Raw genomic sequence first — 15,082 nt, forward strand, 5'->3', positions numbered from 1 at the left:
TCAACAGTGTTCTGGTATATCATCGTGATTTACCTCACGGACTACATTGCTGAAAATCATTCATGGATATTCTATCACAGAAGCCTGGTACCTGTTCATTTTTCATGTCCCCAGAACCCTCTCAGTGGAATGTAACTATACCCACACAAAGTCAAGGGCCTTATTAATATACAAACAAGGGCTCTCTTTATGTATTCATACACACAATACTTTTTACTGAATTTAGCGACACAGATGGTTTCTTGCCTAACCCACATTAGAAGCTAGAATAAGTTTCCAGTTTTTCCAGATTCGGGAAGTTACTTACATAGATGTTCTATATTTTATGTCATCCTTCTCAGCCAGCTGTTCACAGGTAAGATTCATGTGCTCCTTCCATAGCCCCTGGCACTTCCTGCAGGTTTCCTGAGGAGAACAACATGTGTTAATGGGAAGAGACCATCCCAGACACATCACTGAATAGCAAAGCTTGTGAGGGTGCTCCCCAAACTGCAGAGACTTGCGCTGAAAGATCAGGCCTACAACATACAGCAGAGATTCACCAGCAGCAGCCGAGTTTGGCAAACCATCAGCACGCAGCTAGAGACCCCAATGATGGGGAAAGTGCAAGAGGAATTTGGGAGCTTCCCGCTATTACAGTAATCGCTTAACAATGGGCTCTAGGTAAGAAGCCGTCACCAATAGCTATGTAAGACGTGGCCAGGAACGCTTAGCTGAACAAGTTTCGGGGTGAGTGGTTGCCTGCCATTTTTAACGGGTGAAGCCTAGGAGAAGTTTAGAGGGACTAAGATGTACATATGGTGCAAACTGCAGCTGTCTTAGTCAACGTGAGGGGAACTCCAAAATGGTGCTAACCCTCCCCAACTTGAGAGGATACTCATCATGAGAAATGGAGGGTTTCCATAGCATGGTCATAATGAAAAGCCTAGCACCACTTCTCAGGTGCACTGGAATCTCCATGTCACCCAGCCCACAAAGCAAACCAAGGTCCTGCTTAGCAAGTCCTCACAAAATTAAGAGAGCAGTAAACTTTAAATACAACAGTGGCCTGATACTTAAAGGCAGCATGTGGGCAGACAGTTGGAGAATGGAGAAGGAATCTGAGCCAATTATTATGAATCCTTAACCAGAGCAGAAGTGATAATTTAACCAGAAGTTTGGAATAAACCCATCCTCTCTTCCCTGTAGATTCTCTCTTTTCCAATCTGGGGTTTGTAAACCCACTGGGGTCACGAAAGATGTCAAAACAGGGTAGGGAGGGAGTCTTGACACTAACTAATCTATTTCTATTTGAGGGATGAAAAATGAGCCATTAGCATCCTCTGATCAGCAAACAGTTAAAAAATATTTTATATGTATACCTATTTATATATATATATATATATATATGCTCATTTCCTGGCTGACTAACCTGATAAATTACCACAGTTTCCATATATGGGGTAGAAGCAGTAGTTCGGAGCCTGAAGAGAAGATAGCCAAGTCCAGTGCAACTCAAAATACAACCCATTTCCTCTTGACACCCCATGTCTTTCCAACCAGGATTCAATTATTACTGATTGTTTAACAACTCCAGGGGTCTCATTGTATCATAGATAATACCTTTCTGAGGAATCAGGTACTACTCAGTCTCATGCCAAATCATTCCACTTGCTTCTCAACATTGGTGTTTTGCTAACATTGCTCCCATCCTTGCCTCAAACACTGTAGATACCTAACCCTCCCCCCCCCATCTCCCTTCAGGGGCACTGGAATGGGGAGGGGCCAGGGGACCACGGCCACCCCACTTTTTACCAGCCATAAGGCGAGCAATGGGGGGTAGGGAGCAGAGAGGAGCAAACAGGGGACAGGGCCTCGAGGAGAAGGGGTGGGGTGGGAGGACAGGGCCATGGTTCAGGTGCCGGTGGCCTCCCCACTTTTAGGGAATCTTCTGCCACTCCTGTCTCCCTTAGACCACAGAGACTTCAATTTACTTCCAAATAGAATTCTCATCTTCTGCTCCCAGGAGGACTTGTTCCTCCACAACAAAGGAGCGAGAGATGGTGCTGCACTCCCAGTAAAGGGAATTAAAATGTGTCCAGTTTCTCCCCTTAGCTTCCACCATGCCTAAAGAAATGGCAATTATTGCCTTATACACTGCTGGGATCCTTCACAATCAATATTTGAACAAGTGAGCTGTTAACCAATACAAGAGGTAGGTTAAGTGCAGCTGAAATTGAATTCTAATGAGCTCTCCCCCAAAGATACTCTGCATAGCTTTTGCAAACATTCCATATTGTTTCTACCACTATGAATCTGGCCTGATGGGCCACCTAATAGTCTCACGGTGTTTTACCAAGATCACAGGCCTGGACATTTTGCATTGAGCTCTGTTATAGGAATTGAATTGACTAGCTCAGCTATTGAGCGTTTACATGTACTAAGGCTACAATTTTGTCACAGAATCCGTGACTTCCAAAGACCTCCGTGACTTCAGTCCCTCTGCCCCCCCACAGCAGCCAGGAACTGCGGGGGCTCCCCCAGCTCCAAGCTGCCGTGGGTGGCTGGGGAACCCTGCTGCTCCTGACCGCGGATACCCCGCAACTCAGAGCCACGGGTGGCGGGGGACCCTGGAGCTCCAAGCCCCCACTGGTGGTGGGCCCCAGGAGCTGTCAGTCAGCCCCTGCAGCTGCCCCATGGCTCCCCATTGTGTCACGGATATTTTTAGTAAAAGTCAGGGACAAGTCACGGGCCTCCATGAATTTGACTTTGTTGCTTCTGACCTGTCTGTGACTTTTACTAAAAATATCTGACAAAATCTTCGCTTTAATACTAAGTAACCATAGGTCTCTGATCATTGCTCAGTTTGAACAGTGAAAGTCTAGCCCATTATTAAGAAGCTTTTTGCGCTTTACAAAGCAGCTCTGTTTCATAAAGAGAAAGTGCATTTCTTTACTGTCTCTGTTTTCTTATATGCAGCACTCCAGGCTGAATTTTACAGCCAGCCTGAATTATTTATTTGTATTACAATAGCACCTACATGTCCAAACCAAGATTGCCTAATCTGTGCGGCCCAACATACAACCACACGAAAAGCCCCCCCTTATCCCTAACAGCTTACACTTTAAAAGGACAAGGGCAAAAAGCGTGAGGATAAACAGAGGAGATGTGACTTGCCCAGTGTCACACCAGGAACAGAACCCAGTTTGCCGACTCCCAGGCCAGGGGACAATGCCGCCTACTTACAGTTCTGTTCATTCTGGCGCCTAACTTGGGAAAGTTAATTTTGCGGTATGTTTCCAAGACAGTGAGTTTATTTTTGTTTGGTATTTATTTTACCTGGTTTTCTGCATTCCTTTAACTCATCCATTCACCTGCTATTTTAGCAGTTTAGGTTCTCTGTGTTACCAGCACCGAGCTTTCAGTGTAACAGTCAGCTTGTCTAGATTAGCCAATAAACACATTGTCCTCTAAAAGGCCATTGCATTACTGAACAGTTCCAGAATGACTATGGATAATAAGGGGGATATTAAGTACTGATTATTTGGTTGCATCTGCCCAAGCTTGCCAGGTAGGGTGGGACAATTCACTAAAACATTGAGCAGGGAGAAGAGAAAGGAGGATGTGCTGGAGAACCCTTCAATCACGTAATGTAATCTTTTCACTGTACATCTATTGAAGGTAGTGGCTCCTGTTTCCTGCAGGCGGACAGGAAGCTGCTGTGATTAGCACAAACATGTTGCGGCTCAGGATGACCCTTTGTTTCCAGGAGAAGAGAAGTAGTTACACAGCTTTCCTATTTGGGGCCAGAGGTAAGGCTAGCACATTCGCATTCAGCAGAAAGATCAAAACAGACAATCCCTTGCCAGTTATTCCAAGATGCTGCATGTGCAAAAGTCTAATTGCAGCCCTCTAAATGGCTTGATACTTGTGCCAGAATGAACACTAAGGGTACTTCCAGTCTACCCGCCGTATCAGCGGGTAGCGATCGATTTATCGGGGATTGATATATCGCGTCTATATCGATCCCCGAACGCGCTCCCCGTCGACTCCGGAACTCCACTGGAGCGAGCAGCGGTAGCGGAGTTGATGGGGGAGCCGCGGCTGTTGATCCCGTGCTGTGAGGACCCAAGGTAAATCGATCTAAGATACTTCGACTTCAGCTACGCTATTCACATAGCTGAAGTTGTGTATCTTAGGCCTTGGCTACACTTGCGAGTTACAGTGCTGTAAAGGCTCCCCCGGCGCTGTAACTCACTCCCCGTCCACACTGGCAAGGCATTTGCAGCGCTGTATCTCCGCGGTTGCAGCGCTGCATGTACTCCACCTCTCCGAGAGGAATAGCGAGTATTGCGCTGCGGCGCCAGTGTGGCCGCCCAATGCGCTGTGAATGGCCTCCAGAATTATTCGGCAGTATCCCACAATGCCTGTTCTAGCCACTCTGGTCATCAGTTCAAACTCTACTGCCCTGGCCTCAGGTAACCAGTCATGTGACCCACCCTTTACATTCCCCGTGAATTTTAAAAATCCCCTTCCTGTTTGCTCAGCCCAGCGTGGCATGGAGTGCTATCAGTGAATCTTTCCAGGTGACCATGCCTCCACGCACCAAGCGAGCCCCAGCATGGAGCAATGGCGAGTTGCTGGACCTCATTAGTGTTTGGGGGGAGGAAGCTGTACAGTCCCAGCTGCGCTCCAGCCGTAGGAATTATGATACCTTCAGGAAGGTATCAAAGGACATGATGGAAAGGGGCCATGACCGGGACGCCCTGCAGTGCAGGATCTAAGTGAAGGAGTGCCTACCGCAAAGCCTGCGACGCAAACGGCCGCTTGGGTGCTCCCCCCGCGACCTGCCAATTCTACAAAGAGCTGGATGCGATACTTGGGGTTAACCCCACTTCCACTCTGAGCACCACCATGGACACTTCAGAGCCGGTGGGGGGAAGGGGGGAGAGGAGGAGGAGGAGGAGGAAAACGGGAGTGATGGTGGTGGGCCGGATGGAGAAACCCCGGAATCCCTGGAGCCATGCAGCTAGGAGCTCTTCTTGAGCCAGGAGGAAGGTAGCCAGTCGCAGCGGCCAGTACTTGGTGGAGGACAGACAGAAGAGCAGGTTCCCAGTAAGCTTTTTTTTTTTTCCGGGAAGGAATTTTTTTGGTGCGGGCTCTTTGGGAGAGAAGAGTTAGGCATGCATGCCTAGATGCGGAATGGTGCATTGATGTGGTAATCAGCCTCGGTAATCTCTTCGAATGTCTCATCCAGAACGTGTGCAATGCGCTTGCGCAGGTTTATCGGGAGAGCCACTGTGGTCCTTGTCCCAGCCAGGCTAACGTGTCCGCGCCACTGTGCCGCGAGGGCGGGGGGACCATTGCTGCACACAGGCAAGCGGCATATGGGCCAGGGCGGAAGCCGCATTGCAGTAGAAGACCCTCCCTTGCTTTCCAGGTCACCCTCAGCAGCGAGATATCGTCCAGGACGAACTCCTGTGGAAAATGTTGGGACAGTGTTCAGCATAGGTGCCCCCTGAAGCTGTTGGCTCTCCCGAAGGCACAGAAACCCAGAGGACAGTGCAACCCTGAAACAATCAGTCCCCCTTACTCACCATTTTGAGGCTCCCGTGGGATGTGTGCGCTCTGTTTCGGACGGGAAAATTATGCTATTGTGTAGACTCTGTGTGTTTTCTACTTGTTAAGTGCGGGGGGAATCATTACTCTGTCTGGTATAAACAATGCTGCCTCTGTTAAATGTTGTATTTTGCCTATACAGCTGCATCAACCTTGAGACCTCAGCCGTCCCTCTTATCACCTGCTCAGAGACTGCAAAGACTCAGGAAGAGACCGCGAAAAAGCAAAGACGACATGCTGCAAGAAGTGATGCAGCAATCTATTAAAGAGAATGAGAAAGCACAGGACTGGAGGGAGAGAGAAAGCAGGATCCGCCAGGAAAATGCAGCGCACCAGCGGCAAAGCACTGATAGGCTCATAAGCATCCTGGAGCGCCAAGCAGATGCTATCCAGGAGCTGGTAGCCATGCAGAAAGAGAAGCAGTACCGCAAATGCAAACGCTACCGCCCCCTACAGCCCTTGTCCCAAAACTCTTTCCGTTGTGCCCCACTGTCACCTCCAATCCACTTTCCCCAACTTCCATGTTCTTCACACCACCCGCTGCCTCCAACACCAGTATCTTCACCACCCAGCCCTGAAAACCATGACCCTTACCCTCTGCACTCAACCCCCATCACCATGCAGTATAGCTGTCCTGAAGTGCAGCACTCACTGCACAGCACACCAGACAGGACATACGCGAATCTGTGATTGTACCGTTCCCCACTCCACCTTGTTCCCTTGTTTCTTTTCAATAAATTTTTTTTTTCTTTTCAATAAATGGATTCTTTGGCTTTGAAAACATTCTTTATTATTGCATAAAGACTCCTTAGCCCAGGAAATAAACAGGCACTGTAAGTCTGCTAAGCAGACACTGATTCCTAAAGATTGGAACTACTGCACTTCACCCCTGTGCAGGGTACCAGATATCACTGCTGGTTTTCAGCCTCAAATTGCTCCCTCATGGGATCCCTAATCCTTGCAGCCCAGCGCTGGGCCCCTGTAATAGCCCTGCTCTCTGGCTGTGCAAATTCAGCCTCCAGGTGTTGAACCTCGGAGGTCCATGCCTGAGTGAAGCTTTCAACCTTCCCTTCACAAATATTATGGAGGGCACAGCACGCGGATATAACCGCGGGGATGCTGTTTTTGGCCAAGTCCAGCTTCCCATACAGAGATCACCAGCAGCCCTTTAAACGGCCAAAGGCACACTCCACAGTCATTCGGCACTGGCTCAGCCTTTAGTTGAACCGTTCCTTGTTGCTGTCCAGGCTCCCTGTGTAGGGTTTCATGAGCCACGGCATTAACAGGTAAGCGGGATCTCCAAGGATCACAATGGGCATTTCAACTTCCCCTACCGTGATCTTCCGCTCTGGGAAAAAAGTCCCGGCCTACATCTTCCTGAACAGCCAAATGTTCCGAAAGATGCATGCGTCATGCACCTTTCCAGGCCAGCTTGTGTTAATGTCAATGAAACGCCCACTGTGATCCACAAGCACCTGGAGAACCATAGAGAAATACCCCTTCCAATTAACATACTCGGATCCTAGGTGGGGTGGTGCCAGAATAGGAATGTGCGTCCCATCTATCGCCCCTAAACAGTTAGGGAACCCCATTTGTGCAAAGCCATCCACTATTTCCTGCACCTTACCCAGAGTCACAGTTCTTCTGAGTAGGATGCGATTAATGGCCTTGCAAACTTGCATCAACACGATTCCAATGGTCGACTTTTCCACTCCAAACTGGTTTGCGACCGACTGGTAGCTGTCTGGAGTTGCCAGCTTCCAGATTGCAATAGCCACCAGCTTCTCCACTGGCAGGGCAGCTCTCAATCTCGTGTCCTTGCGCCGCAGGGTGGGGGCGAGCTCCTCACACAGTCCCATGAAAGTGACTTTTCTCATCCGAAAGTTCTGCAGCCACTGCTCGTCATCCCAGACTTCCATGACGATGTGATCCCACCACTTGGTGCTTGTTTCCCGAGCCCAAAAGCGGCGTTCTACGGTGCTGAGCATGTCCGTGAATGCCACAAGCAATTTCGTGTCGTACGCATTACGCAGCTTGATAGCATCGTCGGACTCCTCACCCTCACTGTCACTTTGGATCTTAAGGAATAATTCGACAGCCAAACGTGACGTGCTGGCGAGACTCGTCAGCATACGCCTCAGCAGTTTGGACTCCATTTCCCGCAGACAGATCGCGCTGCACAGAAACCGTTGAAAGATGGTGCCAAAGGTGGATGGAAACAAAGGGATTTCTGGGATGCGAAGCGATGCATCACGGGGCATTGGGACAGGACCCAGAATCCCTCGCACCCACGCCCTCTTCCCACAACCCATGGCGCCAGAATGGGAAGAGGTGCTCTGTGGGATAGCTGCCCATAATGCACCACTCCCAATAGTGCTGCAGTTGCCGCAAATGTGGCCACGACAGTGCGCAGAGTGCAGCGCTTTCCCTACTCAGCTGCACGAAGTCAGGTTTAACTCACAGAGCTGTACATCTGCAAGTGTAGCCAAGGCCTTAGATCAATCCACCCCCCTAGTGTAGACCAGCCCTAAGGGTATGTCTTCACTAGCAACGTTAAGCGCTGGGAGCGCGGCTTTACAGCGCTGAAACTTGCAGCGCTCGGGGGTGTGTGTGTGTGTGTGTGTGTGTGTTTTCACACCCCTGAGCGAGAAAGTTGCAGCGCTTTAAAGTGGCAGTGTAGACAAGGCCTTAAGCTATAAAGTGTGTTTAGAATGCATTTAAACAAAACTACGGTTACCATACATCCGGATTTTCCCGGACATGTCCGGCTTTTTGGTCATCAAATCCCCGTCCGGGGGGAAATTCCAAAAAGCCAGACATGTGCGGGAAAATAGGGAGGGGTCGTGGGTCTTGGATCCGTGCTGGGGCCGGTGGTGCTCGGCCACTCGGCTCAGGGGGGGGCCGGTGCCGGATGGGCCGGTGCCCCTGGGCCTGATCCGAGCTGGAGTCGCTGGGGCCGGAGCCGCTCGGCTTGTGCCCCGGGGCCTGAGCCGAGCTGGAGCCGCCGGGGACGGGGACGGGGCCGGTGCCCCGGGGCCCGAGCCGAGCCGTAGCCGCCGGGGCCGGAGCCGCTCGGCCGGGGCCAGGGCCCGTGTCCCGGGGCACAAGCCGAGCTGGAGCCGCTGGGGCCGGGGCGCTCCGCTGGAAACTGGGGCCAGCGCCCCAGGGCCCGAGCCAGGCCAGAGCCACAACCATTCGGCCGGGGCCGGTGCCCTGGGGACCGAGCCGAGCTGGAACCGCCGGGGCGGGCCGGGGCCGGCATGCTCGGCTGGAACTAGGGCTGGCCCCCCAGTGCGCGAGCCGAGCCGGGGATGGACTGGGCCACACCTCCTCGCGCCCCGCCGCCCCAGCTTGCCTGCCTCAGGCTTCCCGTGAACATTCGACTCGCGGGAAGCAAGGGAGGGGGAGGAGCAGGGGGGCGGAGCATTCAGGGGAGGAGGCGGAGTTGGGACGGGGACTTTGAGAAAGGGGCGGAGTTGGGGTGGGGCCGGGGTGGGGAAGGGGGCGGAGGCGCTTGGAGTGTCCTCTTTGTTATTTTAAAAAATGGTAACCCTAACAAAACAGCAGTGATAAAATTAGCCTGCTTACCCCCTCCCCCAACCCACACAAAAAGCTCTTCAAGATCCAATCTACAGATGATTTGGCAAAGCTAAAAATTCAACACTTTTACCAATCAGCCTCCACCCCTGCTTGCCAAGCCAGCGCTGTTCACACTGTGATTATCTGATCAACACTGACTGTTATAGATTCAGGCCAGATAACTGCTGCATGGAGTGAAATGTAAGAAGACAAAGAGAGATGCCTGACTCACTGCCCACAGCATTCCTGCATGCTTGCTCCCTCTCATTGCATAAGAATTTACACAAGGCCATTTACTGATCAAGCAAAATGCAGAAGAAATCAACGGCAGGCTCCACCACTGGTCTGTCATCACCACCCTCCCACTCTCAGTGGCAGCTGTAAGGGGGGCCCTGTAACTTGCCGTAGCGTGTATGTTGGTTAATTAAAGTGCTGTGTTGTGGCCATTCAATGACATCTTAATACTGCTGCTCTGGGAGTCCGGCACATTTCCCAAAATATGTGAATGACAGCTTGGGATACTGTAGCAGCTACTCCTGTGTGGACCCTACATCTAAGAGGGTTCGATTATCTGCTGTAAACAGAGTACAGAATTAGGGTAAAGGTAGGGTGACCAGACAGCAAGTGTGAAAAATCGGGACAGGGTATGGGGGGGTAATAGGAGCCTATATAAGAAAAAGACCCAAAAATCGGTACTGTCCCTATAAAATTGGGACATCTGGTCACCCTAGGTAAAGGTAAACTGGATTTTGAATTTACTGAGTGCCCCAGCGACAGAATCTCTGCTGCCTCATGCATCCTGAATGGTGATTGGATTTTGAGAGTTTCATTGACAGGCAGTGAGGACCACAGTGCTCTCAGAGTAGCATTTTAAGGCTGGTCTACACAAAGCTGAACTCATTCATTGAACGAAGGGTACGATTTTTAAAGCAGTTAATTGAGAAGTGCAAGCGAGCAGGGCCGGCTCCAGCATTTCTGCCGCCCCAAGCAAAAAAAAAAAAAGTGTGTTTAGAGTGTATTTAAACAAAACTAGGTTTACCATACGTCTGGATTTTCCCAGACATGTCCGGCTTTTTGGTCGTCAAATCCCCATCTGGGGGGAAATTCCAAAAAGCCGGACATGTCCGGGAAAATAGGGACGTATGGTTAAAAAAAAAAAAAAAAAGCCGCGATCGGCGGTGGCAGTTCAGCGGCAGGTCCTTCGCTCCTAGAGGGAGCGAGGGACCTGCCGCCCCTGAATTGCCGCAGGTGCCGCCCCTCTCCCTTGGCCGCCCCAAGCACCTGCTTGTTAAGCTGGTGCCTGGAGCCGGCCCTGCAAGCGAGACACATATCACTAGCTTTAAACGGATATTAAGAGTGTCCAGACAAAGCTGCACTGGATTAGCTAAAATCAGTATAAAATAATTAAATGGGGTGTAACCTCTGTATGTCGACAAGCCCACAATACTCAGCATATGGGACTGTTTCTAGGGTCTCTCAGGTAGAGCTAGAACAGTGAAGTTAAAGAAACTGAACTAAAATCCAGTTTAGCTAGAGAAATGGATATCCGAGCAGCAGAGATGTACAAGGATATGTACTTATCTGTGTGTTGCATGGAAACTTGGCAATAGGATTCTGGGCATCCAGACTTGCCAATATGGAAACAGCCTCTTCCTAGGGTGGATTGCTACATCCACTCTTTAGTCCAGAAGAGGATTAACACTGTTGATTCAGCCGTGTAACACTGGCAGCAGGTACCAACTCCAAATGCACTGTATACCTGCAGTATGGCAGAATGCACATAACCCGCTATGTACACAAAGGGGACAGGGTTCAAATATAATTACCAGTTGGAAGGTATTAAAATGAAGCCTATTTTCTTCCTTCCCCTGATAATTTGCTTTGTATGCGCCTCCTGAAAGTTTCATCTGTTTCTCAGTTAATGCTGCCCCCTAGAGACCCAGAACTGTAATCGCAGCTGCTTATCTTTTTAACAAGAACACTTGACTGGCAGTACTTGTTGCCATGTGACAAAACAGAATCTAGGTGCTAAAAGAATCAAACATGTTGTCAACAGCTGTGTAGCCTAGGAAGAGGGAAGCCTCCGCTCTTTTTAGCATAGCCAAGTCTCTTTAGGAGGACAGGTGTTGACAGGAATCCTGAACCAGCTTGGGTTGGCTTCCAAGATTGTGCTAAGCAAGATTATTACCTACGCAAGTTTATGTTGTGCAAATGATTGAACATTAAAATATGGGTGAAGAAAGGCTTGTTTAATTTCATACTGTAAATCAGAGCTAGTCAAAGTTTGTTTGCACATTTGATGAAAAATTGATTTTTAAACAAAAACTTTTAGTGAAGAGCTGTTTTTTCAAAGTTGCTTGTTCATCAAAACTGAAAGTGTTGACATTTTATCCCCCTTTCCCCTCCCCCGAACGCAACAGACTGAATGATGTCACTCACACTTTCAGTTTTCTTTTGCTAATCTAACTTTTCCAAAAATCATATATTTTTTTGAAAAGTTAAAGTGGCAAGAGGAAACAAAACCAACCTTGCAGCTCTATCTTTTCAAATGCTGGATACGTTACAATAGAAAAGAAAGAAAAAAAAATTAAGAGTGCCACCCTGGACATTGTTCGTTTTACTGCACTCAGTGGCAGAGAGAAGAGAAAAGGGGAGAAAACTGTTCTCTTTTAACGCCTTGCAAAATTAATAGCTTCAAATTGGTTTGTGAAATGGCTTTTCTGTTTTTTGACAAGCCCTATATTTAATGTTTGTAAAAAGGCTTGTATTGCCTTTAAGGAAGTTAACTCAACCAATCTCATCAAGAAATCAGAAAGGTGAAATTTAACCTTCCTCCCTGCAAAAGCAACTGATAAAGCGTCCTCCACACTTGGTCCGTGGACCACCATTAGAAAATTATTGGATCCCCCTCAACTAGGCACTCATAACTTGAGCTGCTGTAGAAAGAAGTCTAGTGAATTCCCATGACCGGGTTCGGTTTTAGAGGTGAGCTACCAAGTTACTGGTAGCCTGCTGGAGTATTCCGCAATAATCAATTGTATTCTTTAGATCAGAAATGGGTTTCAGAGACAACAATGTTTTTCCAGAGGTCTGATTCAGAAAGGCTAGGCTAATGGTCATTTGATTGCAGCAACAAGACCTATGCAACAAGAATGTCAGCAGTTCCATGCAAGAAAACACTGCCAGCCAACAGTACTGAGGTACTGCTAGCCAAGTCTGGAAACTGCATTAGTTCTATCAGAGTAGCCCATCAATCTACTGCATACTTACTGTCCTGGGAAGTGGACGGTCTGTATTTAGAATCTAAGACACAGAAACTTGTAGAAAAGAACACTGGTTTAACCTGGCTGCTTGCCAGCCTAAAAGATTTCACCATTTGAAATGTTGTGTGATTTATTTCAAAACGTATTTCAACGCCATTTCTGAACTGAGTTTGATAGATGAAGACATGAGAAATGGGCATCTAAGGCTGCAGACACGGAGATGTGAGCACTAAATGGGATTAGAACTATTTGCATCAGACGCAGCGATCTTCATCACATCAGAATCTTGTCCTTTCCCCCTAACTAGATGAAGAGCTGTGTAACAAACTTTTCAGTACGGATCAGCTTTTCTCTCCAAAGTAACACAATCTAATTCTACAGTCAGCCCTATTCCTTTGAGCTGATAAGCACTGGGGAAAAAAAAAAAAAAGCGACATCCAATTTGCTCAGCAAACAGTTCCGCTTATACATAGTGAGAAAGGCCTCCACGTACCAACCTGCTTCAACCTGCACTCTAGGGCAGTCAGAAAGTGTGCCATTCGGTTAGATTTATATAGGCAGGTTAAATATAGCCTGTGACTTCATGCTGACGATAACATTTAAATGAGCATACATGGAGCCATTTAGCTTTTTGCTGGGGCAGGAAGTTGTATCAAGTTCAGTCATTTGCTACCAGTGTCACATGTAGTTGACCACAGGTTTTAGATTTGCTAAGTTGATACAAGATAATGGGTAGAGTCTTCCCAGCCAAAGTAAATAATTAAATACAAGCAGGCTAGTTCAAAGCTCTCACTGCCCAGCCCTCCCACAGCTACACCAAATGCACAGGACTGATTACCTTATTCCATTTAACAGAGTGGGCCTCTCAATGGTATCCACTTAAATCCTAAATGCAATGTTTTGCGAAGGCAGATGCCACTTCCAATAGCTTGAGCTCTAGATCATCTCCTGCTCCAGACGTACCAAGTAACAGTAGCCATGACATTGCGGGAAAAATACAGTGAAATCAATAGAGCTCGCCCTTTATTAGACCACACTAAAGTAGTTTCTGAGACCTTGAGACCACACTGAAGTAGCTTCCAAAAAGGTAGTAAGTACAATTCTGTTTCACTTTTATTTGAAGGGCAACTCTAGCAAGCAACAAGTTGGCATCTGTCCCGTAAGTGGTCACACCCAGATTGCACTGTGGTACAGAATATTGTAAAACAAAAACGATTCAGCTTCATGACAAAGGCTCTAACATACACTGAAAGTGACATTAACGGGACAACAGCTATTTAAGTCAATTCTGTGTGCGCCGCCATTTTTTCCCTACAAGCAATACCTCTAGTTACTCTAATTGAAAGGGATCAGTGGAGTTCATTTCTGTTCTTTCCCTCCAGCCCCCAAGTTGGTTTAATTTGCACTTTTGACCACATTTTGCATAGTTATTTTTCACTCTTTCCCCTGTCAGTTCTCCTGCTTGCACGAGTCTTTCGCACAGTAACAGGGAAGAGAACCAGATACACAGGAAAAGGTCTTTAAAGTAACAACCGTCTCAGGAACACTCAGGTTCCCGTAACACACCTAGGAAAAACTAACTCATTTCTTGAAACAAGACTGGAGTTTCAGGTTGGCCTACCCTTTCAAACATTCTCTGTAAAGTGACAACTTTGATGGTAACTGATTTGGTGATCTGTGGTTAACAAAAGGGTCAGAGCTGAAAATCAGAAGCCCTGGCTACAGTAAAAGTTTAGACACATGCCAGGGCTGCAGTACAAACTCTTGCCAGCACAGCAGTGATGAAGTGCGATCCCTGGCAGCTTTGCAAGCAAAAGCCTCTAGTCCTGATGCAGTTGTACCAGCAAAACTATCCTTTATCCAGTGTAGCCTATTTCATTTGGGACAGGCACTGCATGGCTGTAATAAGCTATATTGGTAAAAAAGCTTCTTATCATATATAATGGCAAAACTTCACTGCTAGCCACAGGGCAGAGTGCAACTAACCAGACTTTTCTTTGAGAACCACTTAATTACAGCTAGATAACACAAGATGTGTGTTTGGTTAATTATTGATGGATTTGCAAATGAAGTATTTATGGCAGACTTATAAAACTCTTAGCAGCCCTGTGAACCGCCAACCTCAGCCTTGCAAATTTCACCCTAACATGAAGGCGAGTCATCTGTAAGTCATTTACTAACAGGGAAGAACAATGAGAAATATATCTGTAAATCTAAAACCAATGTCCTGCAGTAGGTGCCTGGGGAGACATTCCTGGGTGGAAACAGTGCTGCACTAGAAAGAGTCAAGGAAATCAAAACCATCAAGAAATGGAGTATTATGAAGGGGAGATTAGTCCCTAGGTTTTAATATAAGCACACGCACACAGAATCTCTCCTCACTGAACAGAGTGCCATCCATTGTGCTAAGGCATGAAGAGGTTTGGAAGAGACCATGCAACAGTCTATCCTTTCATCAGTGGAGAGAAGACTGTCTCTACAGACATGTAGGCAGTGCAAAGTACATGTGGGGAGTAAAGATGTAGGCATTCATTCCATTTTTAAGCTCTAACAACACTTTATTATTCTAACATTGCAGCTTTGAGGGATGTTGTAGGTCTTTGGAATTGGAGGGAGCAGGCTTAGAGCACAGACAGCTATTT

The 15,082-nt window shown here is 47.9% G+C and overlaps 1 protein-coding gene across 2 annotated transcripts in view; it reads right to left on the minus strand.

The window, feature by feature from the left end:
• The window catches only part of RNF216 (ring finger protein 216), a 126,022-nt gene that overhangs the window by 30,112 nt on the left and 80,828 nt on the right, over nucleotides 1-15,082 (minus strand). For both annotated transcript variants that reach the window (XM_054041502.1, XM_054041503.1), the window contains exon 14: nucleotides 308-405. In XM_054041502.1, the coding sequence (XP_053897477.1) occupies nucleotides 308-405 (98 nt within the window). The remainder of the gene's footprint in view (nucleotides 1-307; nucleotides 406-15,082) is intronic.

This window comes from Malaclemys terrapin, chromosome 10, assembly GCF_027887155.1.
Source record: "Malaclemys terrapin pileata isolate rMalTer1 chromosome 10, rMalTer1.hap1, whole genome shotgun sequence".
NCBI classification, from domain to species: domain Eukaryota; kingdom Metazoa; phylum Chordata; order Testudines; family Emydidae; genus Malaclemys; species Malaclemys terrapin.